Source organism: Narcine bancroftii, chromosome 7 (genome assembly GCF_036971445.1).
Source record: "Narcine bancroftii isolate sNarBan1 chromosome 7, sNarBan1.hap1, whole genome shotgun sequence".
Taxonomy (NCBI): Eukaryota; Metazoa; Chordata; class Chondrichthyes; order Torpediniformes; family Narcinidae; genus Narcine; species Narcine bancroftii.
The window spans coordinates 177048639-177073130 of NC_091475.1; the positions used below are offsets into that span (position 1 = coordinate 177048639).

The following is a 24492-nucleotide window of genomic DNA, read 5'->3' on the forward strand; positions in this document are numbered from 1 at the left end:
GTGTATCCATTACAGATCAGCAAATGGTTCACATTTAGACATTCACTGACTTGTAACATTTGTTACTCATGGAGCTGCTAAACTCCCAGCATGGAATGCATTCTCCCAGTTTTTCCCCCACAATCAGGGCTACAACTGGATTGGAAGCACACTGGATAATCGGGTAATAAATGAGCTGGTTGACTCCTGGAAAAAAAGCTTCCTACTATGGTAATCTTTAAATCTCTACATTTAAACCAGAACTGGGATTTGAGAATGTAATGGGCCTGCATTAATATTAATATTTGGTTAATTTTAAGCTACATTTCTTATAAATATGTTAGGTAATGTAGTGGGTTTGGAACAGGGTTACAGATACCTATACAACACATTGAGAAGTGAGCTCATCTTTTTAAGTTGTGATGTCTGCAAGCCAGTTATGATGGTCACATAGTTTCCAAGATAATGGAGCTGGCAACTGTTAAAGATTCCAGTAAATAATCACAATGAGTCTTATCACATTGATGACATCACGTTACATGATGTCAGAGAAATATGAACTGAAGGCAGAGAGACATTTTGAATCTGAAGAGACTGAAGAAACCCTTGACATCCTAGAAGGACAGAACTTGTATTATCCTTATTAAAGGATATAAGTGACTTCTAAATAAATAAGATCACTTCTGACTGCTTTTTTAAGAAGAGAGGCAACCTCATTGTGTCCAGAAGATAGTCACTCCTGTTTCAGAAATAACTCATCGTGAAGATCACAGTTCCACAACCCTAACAAGAAAGGAGGAAACTTGTGAAAACACTAAGAGATCATAATATTTAAAAGTGCTTTATAATTACATCTGAACCATAATTTTAAAAGATCCTGAAGTTCAACAAGAAATTTGAAACTGAACTTTAAAATTGACTTTTCAGACTCAAGTTTAAACTAAAATAGTTTGGACTTTCACACACACACACACACACACACACACACACACACACACATTTAGATTTGTGCATAGTGGGGTTAAATTTAGAGTTAAGTGTAGAGATAAGTAAGAAATGTTATATTATTAATAGTTTAATAAAAAGTATTATTTTGAATTTACCATTGTCTGCTGAATTTTCTATTGCTTTTCCTTTGTACTACTAATAAGGTTTTGCTAGTTCATAACAAAATGGTGCTGAGGAGATGAAGGTCTTCTGAAAGGCCTTGGGCACTGAAGGCTTCCTGATCATGTTGGAGGTTTGACTCTGAGCTTAGGTTTTCGATGAATCTGTGCGGCTGCAGAGGCTGTGAGAGGGCTGGAGATGAATGTATGGACACTCTGAAGGCACTCTCTTTTGCTTCTCTTTCTCTCTTAATTTAAGTGACGCCAGACAATACTAATGGTGAATCTTTGTCTACCTTACAGAAGGCAATTTTGTATAATTTTACATATTCTGTTCTATACATGACAATCAAAGAATCTTAAATCTTCAATATCATTTAGATTGTGGCAAATATTCTCTTCTGTTATGTACATCTTCATTTGTTTAAGCAGTTCTTGTTAACAACAGACAGATGCTCCATTTAGCATGAATCAGTGAAAAATGGTTAGCGTAGGAAAATTAGAATTCTTAGTTCTCATCAAGAAATGGTGACCAAGTGCTCACTTCGGCAGCATATATAATAAAATTGGAATGATACAGAGAAGATTAGCATGACCCCTGCACAAGGATGACACACAAATTCGTGAAGTGTTCCATTTTTTTTTAAAAAAGAAATGGGGACCAATGTTTTCTTCATTTTTTTTTACTGTGGTTAAATTGCTTTTTAAAATGTTTTTATGCTGTTTTTTGATATCATCGTTGCAATACATTGTGTACAACAATGGCAAATTAAGACCAGAAATAGCAATTTACAATACATTTCTCAAATCATGACTCCATTCTATTTCAACATTGAGGAAATAAATCTGATCACTTCCAGCGACATCAGCAATCAACACATCAGCTCCTCCACCATATCAAGCCTTTTCCAGCATGAATATTTAAAATGGTATCTTTTCTGGGAACCTACTGTCACTGGAGAAAATTGGAGTTTCACAGTGATCTCTCAATGGCTCATTTTACAAGACTCCTATATTTTAGAACAACATGGTTAAAGTAGTGGTTAGCACAACACCAATTTAGAGCCAGTGACCTGGGTTCAAATCCGGTGTTGTCTGTAAGGAGTTTATACTTTCTCCCATGTGCATTTCCTCCCCGGTGTTCCTGTTTCTCCCATATTCAAAAGAAATATGGGGTTAGGTTAATTGGGCAGAGTGGGCTCATGGCCAGGAGGGGCTTGTTAGCGTGCTATACCTCTAAATTTAAAATAAAATTTTATGTGGTTTATCTTCAATACTAGGATCATCAATGTACACAAGAACCACTTCTGCAGCCATCTCCACCTGATAACATTTCCATTATAGCATACAGGTCGCCACTGGTCAAGCCAGCTTTATATAAATTTTGCTGACACAAACTGCAACTCTGAGATGAGTTCACGAGAGACTGCACGTCAAAGAATTCTTCTCATTTTCTCAAATCTAGCTTATTATGCAATGTTGATTGATAATTTTTTTTGCGAAGTGACTGGGATGTTTCATCTTGTGAAAGGTGCTCTATAAGTGCACAGTTATATCACAGTAGATGAATTTCCAAGATATTTCTGAATAGCATTGATATGAGTAGTTGTAATTATATGCTTGCCTCTCAATTGAATTTTGAAAGATCGGCACCCACAAGAATGTAACCTTTTGCACAACTAAGTAACAAAAGAACTACAATAAGATGGTGCATCGCTGATCTAATGGAGCATTTCAGTCATTCTGACATCAGCTTGGGAAATTAATCTCACAGAAAAGGACAGTTCTCCTTGTTTAGATACTGTATGTTTAAAATGTCTTTGCCAATCCTTGTGTGCTCAAGATCAAAAGATTTTAAAATTCTATTTTCACTGTTTAGTCTTATTTATGGCAGAACATTGCTAACTCTAGGCTTCTAAGAGAAAATCTGCTCAAACATAACCAAATTCCTTCAGCATAGTTTTCAATGGTCACACATAGTTGCTGCTCCACAATTTTTATAAGAAACACAAATCTTAGCAATACTATCCTAAATGACCAATTCTCATTCCCTCTTGCATTTGAAATCATTCCTGGAGCTTCACAACATAATAGAAATGATGAATTGATCCATTGGGTGGAAACGGACAAGAATCTGAGATATCCTGTTCATTGATTTCAACAACTTTCTATCAGCTGAATTCCTCAGTCAACAGCAAGACAACAAACTAATATTTCTCATATTATGAACTTCAGAGGAATTGCTGAGCCTTTTCACACAGGCGAACCTGTAAATTGGTCATTCAATGAACGGGTTAAAGAAGGCATTTTTGCCGTTCACTTTGGACGGCTGTTAACTGGTTCTCTGCATCCTTTCACACTCACCCCCAGAAATCCCTGGGGAGAGGTGTGCCTATACTCCACCAGTGACGTCGGAGTGACACATCTGCTAATTATTATCTTGTATTCAAACAAAATTAATCATGCCTAATTATAACATAATTAAGCATCATGTTATGCCCTTCAACCCCTGTTGTTTTGCTGACCGATACAAACCTTTATAAATTTATAAAAGACCGTGGGAAAGTGATATAAAACACACAGCCGCACAATTTATAAAGGCCATGAGAAAGTCAGGGATGAAATACACACATCCAGAATTCCATGAAGCAGAGAAACCCCTCCAGGAGTGCTCCATGCACACAGCCCTTACTCTAGGGCAAGATGCCAGTGTGAAAGGGACTTTTTTTCTTTGGCTTGGCTTCGCGGACGAAGATTTATGGAGGGGGTAAAAAGTCCACGTCAGCTGCAGGCTCGTTTGTGGCTGACCAGTCCGATGCGGGACAGGCAGACACGATTGCAGCGGTTGCAAGGGAAAATTGGTTGGTTGGGGTTGGGTGTTGGGTTTTTCCTCCTTTGCCTTTTGTCAGTGAGGTGGGCTCTGCGGTCTTCTTCAAAGGAGGCTGCTGCCCGCCAAACTGTGAGGCGCCAAGATGCACGGTTTGAGGCGTTATCAGCCCATTGGCGGTGGTCAATGTGGCAGGCACCAAGAGATTTCTTTAGGCAGTCCTTGTACCTTTTCTTTGGTGCACCTCTGTCACGGTAGCCAGTGGAGAGCTCGCCATATAATACGATCTTGGGAAGGCGATGGTCCTCCATTCTGGAGACGTGACCCATCCAGCGCAGCTGGATCTTCAGCAGCGTGGACTCGATGCTGTCGACCTCTGCCATCTCGAGTACCTCGATGTTAGGGGTGTGAGCGCTCCAATGGATGTTGAGGATGGAGCGGAGACAACGCTGGTGGAAGCGTTCTAGGAGCCGTAGGTGGTGCCGGTAGAGGACCCATGATTCGGAGCCGAACAGGAGTGTGGGTATGACAACGGCTCTGTATACGCTTATCTTTGTGAGGTTTTTCAGTTGGTTGTTTTTCCAGACTCTTTTGTGTAGTCTTCCAAAGGCGCTATTTGCCTTGGCGAGTCTGTTGTCTATCTCATTGTCGATCCTTGCATCTGATGAAATGGTGCAGCCGAGATAGGTAAACTGGTTGACCGTTTTGAGTTTTGTGTGCCCGATGGAGATGTGGGGGGGCTGGTAGTCATGGTGGGGAGCTGGCTAATGGAGGACCTCAGTTTTCTTCAGGCTGACTTCCAGGCCAAACATTTTGGCAGTTTCCGCAAAGCAGGACGTCAAGCGCTGAAGAGCTGGCTCTGAATGGGCAACTAAAGCGGCATCATCTGCAAAGAGTAGTTCACGGACAAGTTTCTCTTGTGTCTTGGTGTGAGCTTGCAGGCGCCTCAGATTGAAGAGACTGCCATCCGTGCGGTACCGGATGTAAACAGCGTCTTCATTGTTGGGGTCTTTCATGGCTTGGTTCAGCATCATGCTGAAGAAGATTGAAAAGAGGGTTGGTGCGAGAACACAGCCTTGCTTCACGCCATTGTTAATGGAGAAGGGTTCAGAGAGCTCATTGCTGTATCTGACCCGACCTTGCTGGTTTTCGTGCAGTTGGATAATCATGTTGAGGAACTTTGGGGGACATCCGATGCGCTCTAGTATTTGCCAAAGCCCTTTCCTGCTCACGGTGTCGAAGGCTTTGGTGAGGTCAACAAAGGTGATGTAGAGTCCTTTGTTTTGTTCTCTGCACTTTTCTTGGAGCTGTCTGAGGGCAAAGACCATGTCAGTGGTTCCTCTGTTTGCGCGAAAGCCGCACTGTGATTCTGGGAGAATATTCTCAGCGACACTAGGTATTATTCTATTTAGTAGAATCCTAGCGAAGATTTTGCCTGCAATGGAGAGCAACGTGATTCCCCTGTAGTTTGAGCAGTCTGATTTCTCGCCTTTGTTTTTGTACAGGGTGATGATGGTGGCATCACGAAGATCCTGAGGCAGTTTACCTTGGTCCCAACAAAGCTTGAAAAACTCATGCAGTTTGGCATGCAGAGTTTTGCCGCCAGCCTTCCAGACTTCTGGGGGGATTCCATCCATACCTGCTGCTTTGCCACTTTTCAGTTGTTCGATTGCCTTATATGTCTCATCCAGGGTGGGAACCTCATCAAGCTCTAGCCTTAGGGGCTGTTGAGGGAGCTGGAGCAGGGCGGAATCTTGGACTGAGCGGTTGGTACTGAAAAGAGATTGGAAGTGTTCTGACCATCGGTTGAGGATGGATACTGCAATCCACTGAAGAGGTACTGGGCTTCTCCTCCAGGAAAAACAAGGACTGGTTTGACGAAAACAGCCAGGAAATCCAGGAGCTGCTGGCAAAGAAGCGAGCTGCCCACCAGGCTCACCTTACAAAGCCGTCCTGTCCAGAGAAGAAACAAGCCTTCCGTCGCGCATGCAGCCATCTTCAGCGCAAACTCCGGGAGATCCAAAATGAGTGGTGGACTAGCCTCGCCAAACGAACACAGCTCAGCGCGGACATTGGCGACTTCAGGGGTTTCTACGAGGCTCTAAAGGCTGTGTACGGCCCCTCACCCCAAGTCCAAAGCCCGCTGCGCAGCTCAGACGGCAAAGTCCTCCTCAGCGACAAGATCTCCATCCTCAACCGAAAGGGACTACTGCTTACCGAAACATGCAGCAAGTGAGTAGCTGTCTTAGAAGGAAAGATTGCACAAGAAAGACAACTTGATTGAAACATACAAGATTCTGAGGAATCTTAAGCTATTGGACATGTCCTCCTCTGGGAAAATTTACAAATTGTGATCACTGTATAAAAATACAGGGATCATCTATTTAAGACAGAGATAACATGACATTTTTTTCTCTCTCAGAACTGCTCTGCCCAAGACTACAAGGAGCTGCAGAGTTGTGAACATAGATCAAGCCATCACTCAAACCAGCCTTCCCTCCATTGACTTGATCTCTGCCTTAAACCAGCCAACATATGAAGGGGCACATCCCACCCAGTCAACCCCCCACCCTTTGGACACAAGATACACGAGTTTGAAAACACAAACCTACAGATTCAAGAAGAGCCTCTTTCCTTTTGTTAACTGACTCTTCAAATGTAAAAGTTGTAAACGTTGACAGGAATTTAACAAATTCAGTTCATTGGTTCCATGCTACTCAAGAGAATCTACTTCATGCAAAATTTTAAGTAACTAGTGCAGAAATAATGTACACTCAATGCAATGAGCAGCATCTGCTAAATTCAACTTAATCACAAGTGATTATCTTTGTATGTTTCACTTCCTAAACCATTGCTATCCTTCCAGACTAACAACAAGAAATTTTAACAGGGTTCTTCCACGTAATTTTACAAACATTTTAAATGATCCTTTAGGTTGGTCCAGGATTTCCATATTAATTTCTGAAGCTACTGTGTTAACACCAACAATTCCGTGGGCTCTTTGCTTTATTTGTTTATAGAATGCAACAGGATTTACTGTCATTCCAGATAATTCAGGTTTTTATTGGATGTATTTTTTCATTGAACCTCCATATTCAAATATTCTTTCAATACACAGATCAGAGAATTTTATTAAATGACTGCACATCACATTCCTTATGTTGTAAATTGATCATGTTAAAAAGATTGGCATTTTTGTTCTGGTCAAATTAAAATATTAGAAAAATACAAAAACATTAATGGGCACGATTCTATTTCAAGATTGTTATTTGATTGCTTGTAATTTTGATGCTATACACTACTTTAAGTTCTTTTCCAATCACAGTCAACAGATTAATTTATCTGAATTATTGAATGCATTTTTTATTTCTGGAGATATTTAAAAATAGAGTTTCCAGTGTTGGATTATTACTTGAGCATCTAAAAGAAACTAACTAGGCCTGGCTTCTCCATGAAGTAAGATCATGTACGATGCCATCATTCATTTCCTGAAAATATTAATTGCAGCCCTTTTGTTAAAAATAAGTTCTGCCTGTGAACTATTTTCTCCAGTTTCAAATCCCATTTCCACTCAAAAAAATTGTAGTTATTATTTCTCTTGCCATTATTTGAAGCTGAGCAACCAAAATGCAAATTATTCAAAGGACATTTAAACCAGTCGTTTCAACTATTTTAATTTCAGATACCCTGAACAGTTTGATATCCTACTGGAGAACAAACAAAATTCCAAAATGTCTCCCTAAAACTCAGTTTGGGGCAGAATGTTTTTATACACCATGAGCAACACAACAGAAAAACTTGTAGTAAATAACTTTTGCAATTAATTCACAACAATTAAAACAGTATCCAAGTAAGTCAAAAGAAAATTCCCAAACAAGGATGGCGAGTCATGCATTTTGCTCTGTGCAAAGATCCCAGATCCAGTTCAAAACGACAGGTAAAAGATAAACATAACCTCTTTTCTGTGCAAATATTGCAATTTATAACAAGATTGACTGAATGTAAAGTATAACTGGCCTGAAATAATGACAATTGGAAATGTACTTGGAGTTTTAATTAAAGAACACTGATTGCAAATAAATTTACTAATATAGAAAACCTGTACCTACTAATGCAGCACAAAAATCTTTGAGCAGCGACTGGTTGCCAAAGAATATTTTTACTCAAACTTCTGTATTTCAGTTGTCATGAGTTCCTTTCACTTTGGTGAACTGCTCATTTTAAAATACCGGTAGAGCCGTTCACACTGGACCAATGTTAACTGGTTCTCTGCACCTTTTCACATTCATCACCCGGCTTCGCAGAGCAAAGGAGCACCTACCCTCCAGTGGTGACGTCCTGCACAACCCCTATCCCATTCACACTGGGTGAACTAATAAGCTGATTCAAAACAAATTTGCCATGATACTACCTCCCGAGGTGGTTCATCCCCTGCATGCAAGAGTTCACACTGGCATGTTAACCAGTAGACTGGGGGTTAATTACTGGGTTAAAGTGCCAGTGATTCAGTATGACAAATACAATAAATATAAGGTATAGATTATTAATAATACAATTTTTTATATCAATTATATCTCAAGCCACAAAAATTAAATAAGTTAAATTCAGACTTCTCAGATAAATGTTTTAGATGTGGCGAGGAGATACAAATTTTCTTCCACTCAACGTGGTCACATTTCAAAGTGAGACCTTTTTGGGTGGTTTTAGGATTTTTTTTTTAAGAACAGATTATTGGAATTCCATTTCTACAAAACCCAGAATAGTTTTTACTAAGTGATATAATAGGGACAAGACCAAAATTGAAATGACCGTATATTTTGACATATAAGTCAACTGGCAAATAAGTAGAACCATCCCCCCACACTTTTTCAGCCTCATTTTAAGGATTTTATGGTATATCTGGTGTATAAGTCGAACCCACTTTTCTGGCTGCCTGAGGTGCCCCGTTGACTGGCATACAAGTCGACCGCCAAAGCTCGTGATGGATGAGATGGGCTGTTGACATCGACCCCCATTGATCGTGTGGATTGATCTACTGGGCATTGGCTGGAGGTGATTGCTATCATGGAGGATCCGTTGACACGACGCAGCATGTGACAAAAATATGAAGCAAGCTTTAAGTTGAAAGTGATAGAAATGGCCAAGAAAACCAACAACTGCACTGCTGCAAGAAAATTTGATGTGCATGAGAAGTTGTTAAGAGACTGGAGGAAGAAAGAAGCAGCTTTAAGAAACATACCAAAAAGCCAATGTTCTTTGAGAAAAGGAATTACTCATTGGCCAGAGTTGGAAAATCACATTGCAGAATGATACGTGGACAGAGGCAAGATTGTTACATATTCACCCAAAATAAAATAAGAACATTTGCACTGCAGTGGGCCAAGTTGCACCCAGACCTCAGTCATAATTTTGAGGCTACAGTAAGCTGGGGAAATCATTTCATGAACAGGAAAATTCTGGTATTACACCAAAAATTGCACAGAAAACTTTCAAAAGATCTTGATCATAAAGTTGTAAGTTTTCACCAGTTTGCATTGGCAAATATTTGAAACATGAACAAAACCCCCATGAATTTTGACATGACAGGCAATAGAACAAAAGAATGGAAAGGTGCTAAAATGGTGCAAACCAGAGAAACAGGCCATAAAAGGATTAGGTTTACCATGGTGTTATCATGCATGGTCAATGGGACAAATGGAAAATTAAACCGAAAATGAAATTCCCTACAGGTATTTTTGTACATTTTCATGAAAAAGAATGGATGGATGAAAATGGTGTAAAACTATGGATAGACAATGTGTGGAACAGGCGGCTTGGCAGTTTATGGAAAGAATGGAGTTTGCTGGTCAGGGATAGGTTTTGTAGCCACTTAACTGAGAACACTAAAAGTAGATTAGCACTACATAATACTTACATAGCAGTTATCCCGGGTGGTTTGACGTCTATATTGCAATCACTCGACGTCTGCTTGAACAAGCCATTCAAAGACCATGTGCGTGAGGAATTGAATACATGGATATCGAGTGCAGAAAAGTTGTTTACAAAAGGCATCAATTGATATGCTGTGTAACTTTGTGCTCAAAGCATGAGACAAAGTTAAAGTAGAGACTGTGATAAAATCACTTAAAAAGTGCACTATCTCTTGTGCAATTGATGGCACCGAAGATGATTTATTGTGGGACACTGACGATGAAGCTGAAACCGCCTCATCAAACACAGATTGGGACCCACACGATAACTGGTTAAACAGTGAAATATGGAGGTACCTGCCGCCATCTTTGCCTCAGACGATGATAGCTAGAGTGATTTTGAAGGTTTCTAAATGTGTTGTTTTCAACAATGATGGCAATTTTGAAGGGTGCAAATTGTATTGTTGTTTTCTCAATGAAGATCTGTCGTAGTCAGGCTTTTTTTTTTAGTTTTTCAAGGGTCACTTGTATGCCACATCAGTGAAATTTAATTTTGAGCTGAATTTAAGGTCTCAAAAGTACATCTGGCATACAAGTTGACCCCATTTTTTAAGAGTTTTTTTGGATTTCACGACATGACTTGTACGTCGAAATATACTGTATCTAAATATCAAGTTGAATTTGTTAAAATTGCATTGGCAGTGGCCAGAAAGTGTATTGCAGTTACTTGGAAGTCTGACTCCCATTTAGGTATGGGACGCTGGCAAGAAGACATATGTTCCCCTTGAGAAAAATTACTTACAAACTAAGAAATATAAAAGTATGACATTTTTGCAAATATGGAGACCATATTTACAGATCTCAGGTATTAATCATTAGGTGAGTCCACGTTAACCTTCTCCAAAGAAGATGACTAGTTAAATAATGAATTGAAATCTATAGAGTGAATGGCGCTTTCCAGCAACCCTTCTTATTTTTCCCACGCTATCTTTCTTTTTTTTTTCCTTTTCTCTTCTCACACACTTTTTCAGGGTCTTTTGGGTGGGTGGGGGGGGGGGGTGTGGGGTTGCAGCATAAATTTGTACTCATATTTTTTAAAATGTTGTATTTGACTACATGTATGGTCTAAAAAATTTTAAATAAAATATTCAAAAAAAGTGCCAGTGATTACAGAAGAACAACAAAATTAAACAATTTATTTCTATTAACAATGTATTTTGCAACAAGTGAGACATAAAAGCATCAATTAATAATTCAAAGCAAACATCTGTGGAGAAAAATTAAATGTTCATTTATAATACACATCTCTAATCACTCCACTCACAAAGTATATTTAAAATTTCCAAAATTTTCTTACCTGATATGATTGTCACAAAATTTAGTTATCTGAGGTAGATTAATGTTAATAATTCTGACTGCTTGATCCAACTCTGTACTCGCAGTTCCAGACATCTCATCGTCAGCTTTCTCGTAGCCCGAGGATGAACAGCCTGGTGTTCAGACAAAAAAGAACCTGCTCAGTGATTTGAAGTGAACAGAATGTGTATTTTACTGATACTATATGACAAAAGTTTGATCAAGCATCAGGACTGTACTCACAGTAAATTAAGCTGCTAAAATTCTCACAATGCTCACACTGACAGGCATGTATTGTTCATTGCTTCTGGGCACCCACACACAGCTATCAGCAGCCGTTCAGGTTTACAAAATAAATAACCTTCTGAGCAACAAAACGGCTATTAGTACAAAAGGAATTATTTTGTTAGACCAATGAGAACACAGGCATTGATGGAAATGCAAGCTGCACCAGAGTATTGCCAGTCTCCTTGTCAGATAAATAGCTGCAACGTAAGCACATGCCTGACCAAGTACATTTCCACTCAACCAGTAATAAATTATGCAAGCTGATAAAGGATACTTAAGTGGACACTAATGTAATATTAAGGATTTCCCTTTCCTATATCCTGGAATCCTCAGAACTTTGTTGCAGTATTCACAGCAAGGCCATCTGTCAGTATTATATCTATGGATTAGATTCGATTTTCATTTTTATTAAGTCTAGCGACATGATGGCTCTATACCTTTGAGAGTAAATACTTCAATATCTGCAGTAGTCAAGCTTTGTCATTGCATTTCTAATAACATTCAAAATGTTGTCAAATATTGCCTCAAGCAAAGCTAGTTTTCAAAGAAAAAATGGTCAGACTTAATAGGATTGAGACAATTCCATCTCGTACTCGGCATCATAACAGCTGGACTGAGAAATTACAATACAGTGGAAATGAGAGGAGAAAACTGGAGATGGATCACTTTTACCATGACTTTATGTGAGGCTTAGGAATACTTTAAATGTTCTCTTGACTGGAGATTATGGCATGGGATTTTGGGAAAAGAGAAAGATCAAATCATATATTCTGTAATGTGAGCAAGTGTATGGAGGGATCAGAGAATGTGCTGTTTCCCCATACTGAAATGAAGAAACAGTTAATGCAGATGCATGTGCCAGATAACACCACATTATGTGCAGTTGTCAGAAGCCTGGATGGAAGGAAGATGATTGATGATCAATACCAATGGAAGTTTCATCATCTACTTTACCTGGGAAAGATGGATCAGTGCACTGTAAACTGAGAAATGTGAAGCAAAAGGATTTGAGAGGTTTAAAAATTAGGAAAGGTTGAAAAACTAATGCTACCTCAGCATTTGATCAACTATTTAGACCAGGTCTGTCGGAATATTGCAAATTAAATGTTTTAATTCTGATAAATAAACAGACCAGAGAGTGGCAGAGTCTCCCTCTCCTCAATTGACATGATCTATTGAGATCGCTGCCTGAAGAGGACGTGCAAAACCATTGAGGACCCCTTCCACCCTGCACGTGGGATCTTTCAGCTGCTACCATTGGGAAAGAGATACAAGAGTATCAGAGACAGCACCAGGCTGAGGAACATTGTCCTCCCACGGACAATGAGAATGCTGAATGACCAAAGGAACTGCTCACACGAAATATTCAAGATTCTCATAATCATGGAACAATATTTATTTATAGTGATGAATATTTGCCCGGCATATGCATTGTTTGTTGTGTGTCTGGATGTGTGTCTGCATGTTTTGCACCAAGGACAGAAGAACACTGTTTCATCAGCTTGTACTTGTATATTGAGATGACAATAAACTTGTCTTGACTGTAAGCTTCTGGTGGATATCAAGGGTTATCATCTGGAGTTCAGGTACAAACACGATGCAAACGCAAGTACCACTCTCTGGCTACATAGGTTCCCAGCACAGCCAGTGGGCTGATATCGCCTCAAACCGTGCATCTTGGCGCCTCACAGTTCGGCGGGCAGCAACCTCCTTTGAAGAAGACCGCAGAGCCCACCTCATTGACAAAAGACAAAGGAGGAAAAACCCAACACCCAACCCCGACCAACCAATTTTACCTTGCAACCGCTGCAACCGTGTCTGCCTATCCCGCATCGGACTTGTCAGTCACAAACGAGCCTGCAGCTGACGTGGACATTTACCCCTCCATAAATCTTCGTCCACGAAGCCAAGCCAAAGAGTGTACAGCAGAGAGGAGGGCAAGAGGGGCGAAATAAACTATCCCTATCACACTTGGACTTGATATAACATCTTTCAAGTTGATTCATGTCTGAATGCTACATAATCTACAATGAGTTTGAGCTGAATTTTAATTAAGCATGATTTTTAAGCCCCTGCAAAGAAGTTTAAAGTTTTTTTTTGGCCATGTAAATTGCATGCATACCAGAATTTGAGAAAAAGTGCATTTCTAAAACAGATTTGCTATTCCAGCTGCAGTTTCTTTAGAAGAGAGCGTGTGCATTCCGAAACAGAGCTTGATACATCTTCCAACATTCTATGCTAGACCAAAATAGTTTATCAAAATGATGGCTGAATTTTTCTTCAGTCTCCATAAACTGTCTCAATCGAAAACATTGTCTGTCCATTAGTCTCCATGGATACTGCCTAACCTGCTTGGCCCCTCCAGCTTCTTGGTTTGTTGAACATATTATTGCCCTTGATGAGTTTCTAAGATACAACCCAGTTCCCCAGTTCAGTGGCTTTGAATTGCATTGATTCATGTGTCCACGCTTTATCGATCTCATAGAGGCATACAAAATTCTGGCAGCATTGGACAGATTACATACAAATTCCCAATACCAGGCAAGTCCAGAACAAGGATCATCAGATAAGGGTAACATTTAGGGCTGAGAGAAGGAGAAACCTTTTTTGCTCAGAGAGTTATAAATTTGTGGAACTCCCTATCACAGAAAGTTCATTAGATATATTTAAAAGAGTGTTGGATGTGGCCCTTTTAGCTGAAAGAATTAAGGGTTTGGAGAGAAAGCAGGTATGGGTTACTGAAATCATTTGAACACCCATGATCATATGAAATGGTGAAGCAGACTCAAAAAGTGGAACGGCTCTCTGCTTCTGTTTTATAGATACAAAAATTTTAACGTGTATTTTTAAATGATTTTAATAAAACTTGCCGGTCTTGATTATTCTGTAGCTGATTTTATAAAACAGGGATCTGATGGCAAAACTATACAGAGGAAAATGTCAACCACAACCCCACTTAGGAAACCTTATGTTTGAAAATGCCGTGCTTCCTCTCCAGTTATGAAGCCAATAAGGATATGCTGGCTGTCGTATCCTTCCTCTCCAGTTATGAAGCCAATAAGGATATGCTGGCTGTCATATCCTTCCTCTCCAGCTATGAAGCCAATAAGGATATGCTGGCTGTCGTATCCTTCCTCTCCAGCTATGAAGCCAATAAGGATATGCTGGCTGTCTTATCCTTCCTCTCCAGTTATGAAGCCAATAAGGATATGCTGGCTGTCGTATCCTTCCTTTCCAGTTATGAAGCCAATAAGGATATGCTGGCTGTCATAGCCTTCCTCTCCAGCTATGAAGCCAATAAGGATATGCTGGCTGTCGTATCAAGCAGGATCTACTTCATGGGTAGGTGGGGAATTTAGAGGTGGTGCACTCCTTCTGCCTCTTTCTTGTACTTCTGTGTGCTCATGATGAACAGATGACCTTCTCGATATTATTCCTACAGCTCCTTCTCGGTATAGACCAGTCACAGATCAGGAACTCCCAAAGTCAGTGCATAAACTACAGTCTGTAAAGGACACTTTCAGAACATCCCTTTAATCTTTTCCAGTTCTGCAATCCAATTACAGCATCAATAGTCGTGGCTCTTATCCCCTCCAGGCTCCACAATTGTTCAAGATCACTGAGAACTATCTGTTGTTCCCCTGACTATTCTCCATTCAAAACCAAAACAGTCAACTGCCATCTACGTTTTTTTTAAATCAAAGAAATTTACCAGATTTTTCCAGTTGATGAAGATGCTAGTTTACAATCAGGATTTCAATCAATGAAAGCCACACAAAATGGATGCAATAACTCCACGTTAACCATCTCAACGTGCATCATTGAACAATTAATTTGGGAGAAGTACACACTACTCATTTCACTAAGAGAAATTCAAGGCGCATCTTTTCACAGGATGGAAGAATAATCTTCCATCTTAAAGAAAATTTAAAGAACAAGTTTCCTCATCAATTTAACAGGCAACATATTTAGCGTAGCGGGTTGCACAATGCGGTTACAGCGTCAGCTTGACCAGAAAAAATAATATTCAATAATGTAAATGGATAAAATAATATTTTCATGAAAATTCAAAAACGTTGCCATAATAAATACAGGTAGATCGAAAATTTATTTGAAAGGCCATTTTTGAACATTTTAAAATGGAGATAAGGCGACAGACCCTGGAGGAACTCAGCGGGTTACTTAATGTCCATGGGTAGAAATGGACATTCAACATTTCAAGCTAAAGTAGGAAGGGGTATTAATAACAATATCAAGGGGGAAAGAAGCTGGAGAGGGGCTAAGATGATAAGGTATTGGACAGAAGATGAGAGAAATGAGGAGATAGGTTAGAGAAAAAAAATACAGGAGTAGGTAAAGAAATGATGGAAACAAATTAACTAGATAGAGGAGGAGGTCTCTGAAAGTTAGAAAATATAATCAATGTTTTTGTTTTGGGGTCAAGCTGTTCAGGAGGAATAGGTGTTGTTCCTCAAGTTTAGGTCTGGTTTCACCCTAGCAACGGATGAGGCTAAGAACAGACATGTCTGTGTGGGAATCGTGAAAAGGGTTGAAATGGTTGGCAACTGGAAATTGAAGCTTTGACCCACAGTCAGAGCACAGATCTTTGACAAAGCAGTGTCCCAATCTGCGTTTTGTCTCAATAACTTAGAAGAGGTCACACCACATACATTGAACTCAATTTAAGTTTGACGACATGCACGGAAAGCTTTTCTTCATCTGTAAGTTCTGTTTGTGGGCATGGAAAGGTGGGTGATGGGTCTGGAAGGGGGGGGGGGGGAGGTTATATGGACAAGTTTGTGCTTTCTGCAATTGCAATGGAAAGTGAGACTTATCCCTGTCGAAAGCAAAAGTCAATGTGATGGGGAAGATATGGCTGCTGTTATGATTTTCTTGAACTTGGCAAAATAATGGGGCAATAATATGTCAAGTGCAGAGGCTAGTGGGGTTGAACCACAATGTATGCACATTGTAGGATTCAAAAGTACAATTGTACAATAGCAATATAAAATCCAGATTGAGAAAATACTATTAGTGCTGAAAGAATTTGTAACTTACCACAAATTTAAAAAAGATCTATCACACAAGATGCAACATTTTGGAATTATATCTCAAATGTTCGCATTAATCGCAATCACATCTAAATTCAACCTGAAACAAACTACAAATGGATCATAAACTAAGTTATCTGTAACAAAGTTCAATATCAAATAAAATATTACTTCATTTTGTTGAGTTGATTTCAGTTAAATATACATTCTTTAAACTTTGCAAATTCATTCAATATTACGAAGTATAAATTTCAGATATCACCGAACATACAACAGGACAGCACAGGAACAGGCCCTTTCATCCATGAGTCAAACATGATGCCAAGATCATTTTCAAGTAAATTAGCTCAAGTTGCAGGTGGAGGATAAAGGACAATTAAATTTATGAAACCAATTTAATATCAACAATTCTTTTTCATTACTTGTGATCATTTTAAAAACAGGTTCACAACAAATAGTGAAGACAACCTCTGGAATCATCTGAAACTGGAGGATACTGCAATTTTGAGAAAGGTGTTGGAGCTGAATTTTGAAAAAGTATTCAAAATCAAATGATTTGAATAAAAATAGCTGCAAGTAGGGCAGTATGTACCAGTATGTTTAAATACAAGTTGGAAATCACTCATTCCCTCAAGAAAGAACACATCGATGTGTATTCTATAAGATCACAAGCTGGAAGATAAATGAATCCTTTCTGAAGGCTACGAGTGACGTTATTATATTTACCATTTTATAGATCCGATTAACCATCAATAGTAAAATTATCCTTATTTTCTAATTTTTTTCCCTCTAATTGCATCAGATTCAATTATATGTCAATATTTTTCTTTTGAAGGATGGAATTTCCTTTGTCTCTCAAAGAACAACCCGGCTACCTTTCAGTGCAAGTTACATTAAAGCATTCACACAAAACTACTGGTTACATGGGATTAGGGGAAAGCTGTTTTGTCCTGGTCAAAATGCACCATTTATTTCCATAAGACAGAGGCAAAGTTAGGCCATTCAATCTCCTCTGTCATTTTAATCCTGTTCCCTTCAACTCCATTCTCCTGACTTCACATAACTGTTGATCCCTTACTGCTCAAGAACCTATCATCCTCCACTTTTAAAATACCTCATGATTTGGTCTCCCTTGCCATCTGTGGCAAAGAATTCCATCCTCTGGCTGAAGAGGTTTGTCCTCATCTCTGTTCTCAGGGGACATCCTTTTAGTCTGAAGCCACTTTGTCAAAGGCCTTCTGAAAATCCTAGCTAACTGCATCAGCTGACTCCCCTTTGTCTATTCTGCTCATTAGATTCTCACAAGAATTCCAACAATTTGTCAGGCAAGATTTTTGCTGAAGCAAACCAAGCTGTCTTCATCTAATTTTATCATCTGCTTTCAAACAAAACAAAATTCAATTCTTAACAATGGGCTCTAAAATCTAAAGGACAGCACAACTAGCGTAGCGGGTTGCACAATGCTGTTACAGCGTCAGCAATTGGTACCAGAGTTTGAATCTCGCGCTGTCTTTAAAGAGTTTGTCCGCATATCTGCATGGGTTTTCCTCGGGGGCTCTTGTTTCCTCCCACCCTTCAAAAAATGTACAAGGGTGTAAGTCAATGGGGTGAAATTGGGCTCATGGGCAGAAAAGGCCTGTTACCGTGCTGTATTTAAAAAAAAAAATTAATTTAAAATCTTATCAACTACTGAAGTCAGGCCAACTGGTGTGCAATTTCCTGACGTTTGTCTCTCTTCTTTCTTCAATTCCCCACTGCTTTCCTTTTATTTTTCCAAATACCACTTTTACTTGACTGCTTTCTACATCTGTTGTCATAGATTTTGCATTGATATTCTGATCGACCGATGCTCCATCACATAGGTAAAAAGCACTCTAAAAAATTCTTTTTACACTAATGATAAAGTCGATAGTTTCACTGACCAAATTTAAAAATGCAATAAAAACCAATCTGAGTACACACAAAACACATTGCCAAAGCATCATAAATTATTTGACCTTACTTAGGCGCAATGGATGAAGATCAGAAACCAGCTCAAATTTCAAACAATTGCATCTGCTTTTTAACTGTATAATACAACCAATAGCATATAGCTAGTGAACAAGATTATAAAATTGAAGTAAAATCAGGCCAGTAGTCAATCCTTCAAACCCGTGCATTATTCATCGAGCTCACTGATGTTCATTAACGTTCATGCTACATTCCTGCACTAATCCAATATCCCTCATGTCCATTAACATCCAAAACCTCATCTGTCCCCATACTGACTGGACTAAGTAATTGAGCCACCACAGCCATCTTTTGTAGGGAATACCACATATTAACTACACTCTTGGTCAAAACAATTCATCACATCCCATTTTGAAATGATAGCCGTCTTATCCTGAGACACTGATCTTGGACACCTAACCAGGAAAAACATTATTCCTATTGAGCCTTGTAAGAATGTTGAAAGTTTTTACAAGATCACAAACTCCACAGAACATTGGCTTAATCTTCTTAATTACTCCTCCCAAATGAATTACATCATCCCAAGAATCTCCCAAATAGCCCTTTGCACTCCCCCTGTGGGAAGTACAGCTTTCCATAAGGAGTGAAACCAATACACAATATACCACGTGGTGACACCAGGCACTTGACATAATATAAAGCATCCACTAATATTAATTTCTAACTATAGACTGATTAAGCTACTTTAATTTCATTTCAATAGTGGATAGATTAAAATGTAAATTTCTCATACAATTCCACTTTTTAATTATATATTTCCTGTTCTGTACATTGTTTAAGGTTTACTGAGTGAGTAACAAAACAATAAAACATACAATGTCTCACATTCTTATTAATTTACAAGGCATGAATTGCAGCTTCTGTAATTTAATTGTATTGATCAACTTCAGCAAATTACAAATAACATTTAATTCAAAAGGAAGAGTTTTGTACTGGGAAATGAGGAAGTAATTAATGCAGAGAAAAAAATCCTACAATACATTTCTGCAATAAATTATTTTATTTGTTCACCAATTTTAAAATGTTTAATCTTCCTTTCCTTTCCTGAAAACACTTTCCTCCAAATTGATTATTTTTAAGGAAGTAGGTCACAGATTGAGCAATTTCCTTTTTTATTTTTGAAATCAGAATAAAAATATATCTCATGAAACAATCAAATTGAAAGGTGTGTATGTGAATATACATATATGTACACATATATAGACACACTATATATATAGACACACATATATGTATACACACACATATATATACACACACAACACACACACATTATATATATACATATATAGACACACATATTTTATACATATATATATATAGAAAAGCACACATTATATATAGATACAGGCACACATCATATATAGATACACACACATTATATATAGACACACGCACAGACATTATATATATATATATACACATATACGGACACACGCACACAAATATATACAGACACATGCACAAAAATATATATCGACACAGGCACATTATATATAGACACACACATTGTATATAGACACACACACACAAAATATATAGACACACACATTATATATAGACACACACACATTTTATATATATATAGACACACGCACACATTATATATAGACACATGCACACACATTATATATATAGACACACACGCACATTATATATACACACACACACACTATATATGTAGACACACACACATAGACACGCACACATACACACACACACACACGCCGAGTATCCCTTATCCAAAATTCCCAAATCCTCCAAAATCCAAGACATTTTTCATCTGTGGTCCCATAAGATAATGCAATAATAGAGTTCAGAAATCCCGATCTGAGATCGGGATGTAGAAAACATAAGTAGTATCTTATTGAGTGCAGATTTTTCAATATTTCTTGCTTCAATTAATTTGTACATATGTAAATATTTGTTTTGCATGTATCTTTAAGTCTGAGTGAATGAGTGCACTTTCTAAACTGTGTTCCAAAATCCAAAATCTGAAACACTTCTGGTCATAGGAACATAGGAAGTAGGAACAGGAGTAGGCCAAAAATGGCCCATCGAGCCTGCTCCGCCATTCAATACGATCATGGCTGATCTAATTTATAACCTAACTCTACCTACCTGCCTTCTCCCCATATCCCCTAATTCCTCTATCATGTAAAAATTTATCAAACCGAATTTTAAATATGTCTAATGAGGCAGCCTCAACCACTTCCCTGGTTAGAGAATTCCAAACATTCACTACTCTCTGGGAAAAACTATTTTTCCTCATCTCTGTCCTAAATCTACTCCCCCGAATCTTGAGACTGTGTCCTCTCATTTTAGTTTCCCCGGCCAGCTCAAAAAACCTTTCTACATCTATCCTATCCATACCCTTCATAATCCTATGTTTCTATAAGATCTCCTCTCATTCTTCTGAACTTGAGCGAATACAATCCTAGATTATTTAATCTTTCATCATAAGTCAACCCCTTCATCCCTGGGATCAACCTAGTAAACCTCCTCTGGACCGTCTCCAAAGTCAGTATATCCTTCCTCAAATATGGAGACCAGAACTGGACACAGTACTCCAGGTGCGGTCTCACCAGCACCTTATACAGTTGCAACATTATCTCCCTACTCCTCAATTCAATTCCTCTAACGATGAAGGCAACATTCCATTTGCCTTCTTAATAACCTGCTGCACCTGCAACCTAACTTTTTGCAATTCATGCACAAGCACTCCCAAGTCCCTCTGCACAACAGCATGCTGTAGTTTTTCACCCTTTAAATAATATTCAGCTCTTTTATTTTTCTTGCCAAAGGGGATAACCTCACACTTACTAACATTGTACTCCATCTGCCAGACCTTTGCCCACTCATCCAGCTTAACTATATCCCTTTGCAGACTCTCCACATCCTCATTACAATTTGTTCTTCCACTCAATTTGGTGTCATCCACAAACTTGGCCGCACCACATTTTGTCCCCTCCTCCAAGTCATCAATGTAAATGATGAACAGTTGTGGGCCTAACACTGACCCCTGCGGCACCCCACTTACCACTCTCTGCCAACCTGAAAAACTCCCATTTATCCCGACTCCTGCCTCCTGTCAGACAACCAATTTTCAATGCAGGCCAATAGACTTCCCCAGACTCCACTTTCCTGTAACTTACTGAGAAGTCTCTTGTGCGGCACCTTATCAAACGCTTTCTGGAAATCCAAATATACAACATCAACCTGTTCCCCTCCATCCACTGCACCCATTATATCCTCAAAGAATCCTAACAAGTTTGTCAAACAAGATCTTCCCTTTCTAAAACCATGCTTCGTCTGCCTGATTGAAAACTTACGTTCCAAAAGTTTCACTATTTCATCTTAAATGACAGCTTCAAGCATTTTTCCAACTACAGGCATCAAGCTAATTGGCCGATAATTTCCAGTCTTCTGCCTACATCCCTTTTAAAAAGTGGCGTGACTTTTGCTGTCTTCCAGTCTGCCGGGATCTGCCCAGAATCCAAGGAATTTTGGTATATGATCACCAATGCATCAACTATAACTTCTGCCATTTCCTTCAGAACCCTTGGATGCATATCATCAGGACCAGGTGATTTGTCTGGCTTTAGTCCCATTAGTTTCTCCATCACTACTTCCTTTGTAACAACTATTTTATCAAGGCCCTCCCCAACATTCGCATCCTTAACTCCGCACTTGGGCATGCTGGACGTGTCTTCCACCATGAAGACTGACACAAAATATTTGTTTAATGCCTCGGCCATTTCCTCATTTTTTGCTACCAGTTTTCCTTTCTCATCCTCCAAGGGTCCTATGTTAACTCTGGCCACCCTCTTCCGTTTTATATATTTATAAAATTTTTTGCTCTCTGTTTTTATATTTTGTGCCAATTTACTTTCATTATCCTTTTTCCCATTTCTTATTACCCGCTTTGTAACCCCTTGTTGTCTCTTAAAGTTTTCCCAATCTTCCAGTTTCCCACTGCTCTTTGCAGCTTTGTACACCTGCGCCTTCAATTTTATACTCTCCTTTATTTCCTTTGTTAACCACGGTTGATTTTTCCCTCCCTTGCTGCCCTTTTTCCTGACCGGAATATATTTTTATTGAGCATTACAAAATATTTCTTTGAAAATCTTCCACTGTTCCTCAACTGTTTCATCAATTAGCCTGTGCTCCCAGTCCACTCTGCCCAATTCCTCCCTCATCCTATGGTAGTCACCCCTGTTTAAGCATAATATATTAGTTTTAGATCTAACTATTTCCCCTTCCATCTGAATGAGAAATTCAATCATACTATGATCGCTATTTCCCAGATGGTCTCTGACTATTACATCATTTACTCTACCTATCTCATTGCACACTAGATCCAGGAGAACATTTTCTCTTGTGGGTTCCTTAACATGCTGCTCAAGAAAGCAATCGTGGGTGCATTCTATGAAGTCCTCTTCCAGACTCCCACGACCAACTTGATTTTCCCAATCTATGTGGAAGTTAAAGTCTCCCATGACTACTGCCGTATCATTATTACATGCCTCACTTATCTCTCTATTTATTTCCTGTGCCACTAAACTATTGTTATTTGGTGGGCAATAGATAACACCCACCAATAATTTTTTCCCTTTGTTATTCTTTATCTCTACCCAAATTGACTCAACATTATGCTCTTTAGATCTTGTATCATTCCTCACTACTGCCTGGAGCTCATCTTTGATTAAGAGTGCAACTCCACCTCCCTTACCATCCTGTCTATCTCTTTGCACCACCTGATACCCTTGAAAGTTTAATTCCCATTTAGAGTCACCTTGTAGCCATGTTTCCATGATGGCTACTAAATCATAGGCATGGGTACCGATTTGCGCCTCAAGTTCACTCACCTTATTTCTAATACTGCGGGCATTCAGATAAAGTGCCCTTATACTCTTTGTCCTTTTAATATCTAGTGACTTCTGTAACCTTTTCTTTTGATTTTTCTGCCCACTATTTTTCTTTGTAATTTTCTTAACACTATCATTGACCTGAAAACTCACTGCACCATCTTTTTCACTTTCTCCTCCCAACATTACTTTTCCTATTTTACTTTTCCTGGCCATTACTTTATCTTCCCTACCCTTTTCTCTATCACTCTGGTTCCCATACCCCTGCCAAATTAGTTTAAACCTTGCCCCACTGCTGTACCAAACATACTTGCCAAAATGTTGACACCTTTTGGATTTAGGTGCAACCCATCCCTCTTGTAAAGATCATGCCTTCCCCAAAAGAGATCTCAATGATCCAAGAAGTTAAATCCTTGCCTTGTACACCAGCACCTCAGCCACACATTCATTTTCCTTATCCTTACTTTCTTTTCATCACTTGCATTTGGAACAGTTAGTAATCCTGAGATCACCACCCTAGTGTTCCTGTCTTTCAGATTTCGTCCCAGCTCACTGTAATCCCTTTTCATTACCTCCTCCCTTTTCTTGTCAATGTCTTTTGTACCCACATGTACCAAGACATCAGGCTCCTTTCCCTCTCCTCTCAGAATATTTTGGACCCGATTTGTGATATCTCGTACCCTTGGACCAGGGAGGCAGCACACCATGCGGGTATACTTATCTGGCTCACAGAACCTCCTGTCTGTACCCCTGACAATGGAGTCCACAATAACTACTGCATTTCTCCTTTTCCTTTTCTTTTGCACCACTCTGCCAGGCTCATTGCCATTGACCTGGTGCCCGTGGCCATCTTCTGTCTGGTCATCTCCCTCAATAGAATCCAACACAACATAACTGTTGCTGAGTGGGATAGTCACTGGTGTGCTCTCCGTTTTTCTCGCTTTTTCCTTTCCCCCCGTGATGGTTTCCCACTTACCTGACACGGGTTCTGGAGTATTTATCGCCCTGAAAGTTGAGTCACTCTCCCTTACAAGCCGCAGGTCATCAATCTACAACTCCATATCCCTAATTCGCTCCCTTAGTATTTTGGATAAGGAG

The 24492-nt window shown here is 39.1% G+C and overlaps 1 protein-coding gene and 1 non-coding gene across 17 annotated transcripts in view; one reads left to right on the forward strand and one right to left on the reverse strand.

Moving 5' to 3' along the window:
• LOC138739430 (phospholipid-transporting ATPase IB-like) overlaps nucleotides 1-24492 on the reverse strand; it is a 524646-nt gene that overhangs the window by 393537 nt on the left and 106617 nt on the right. For 14 of the 16 annotated variants that reach the window (XR_011342240.1, XM_069891443.1, XM_069891442.1 and 11 more), the window contains one exon: nucleotides 11179-11311. Coding sequence is in view for 15 of the 16 variants with exons in the window: in XM_069891443.1 (XP_069747544.1) it covers nucleotides 11179-11311 (133 nt within the window). In the remaining variant the exon portion in view is untranslated. Of the gene's footprint in view, nucleotides 1-11178; nucleotides 11312-11420; nucleotides 11600-16523; nucleotides 16611-24492 lie in introns of those variants that run through there. The other 2 variants (XM_069891453.1, XM_069891451.1) reach the window with 2 other exon arrangements.
• Nucleotides 1622-1728, forward strand: LOC138740193 (U6 spliceosomal RNA). The gene has a single exon (XR_011342732.1). It is a non-coding gene; the product is annotated as a U6 spliceosomal RNA (small nuclear RNA).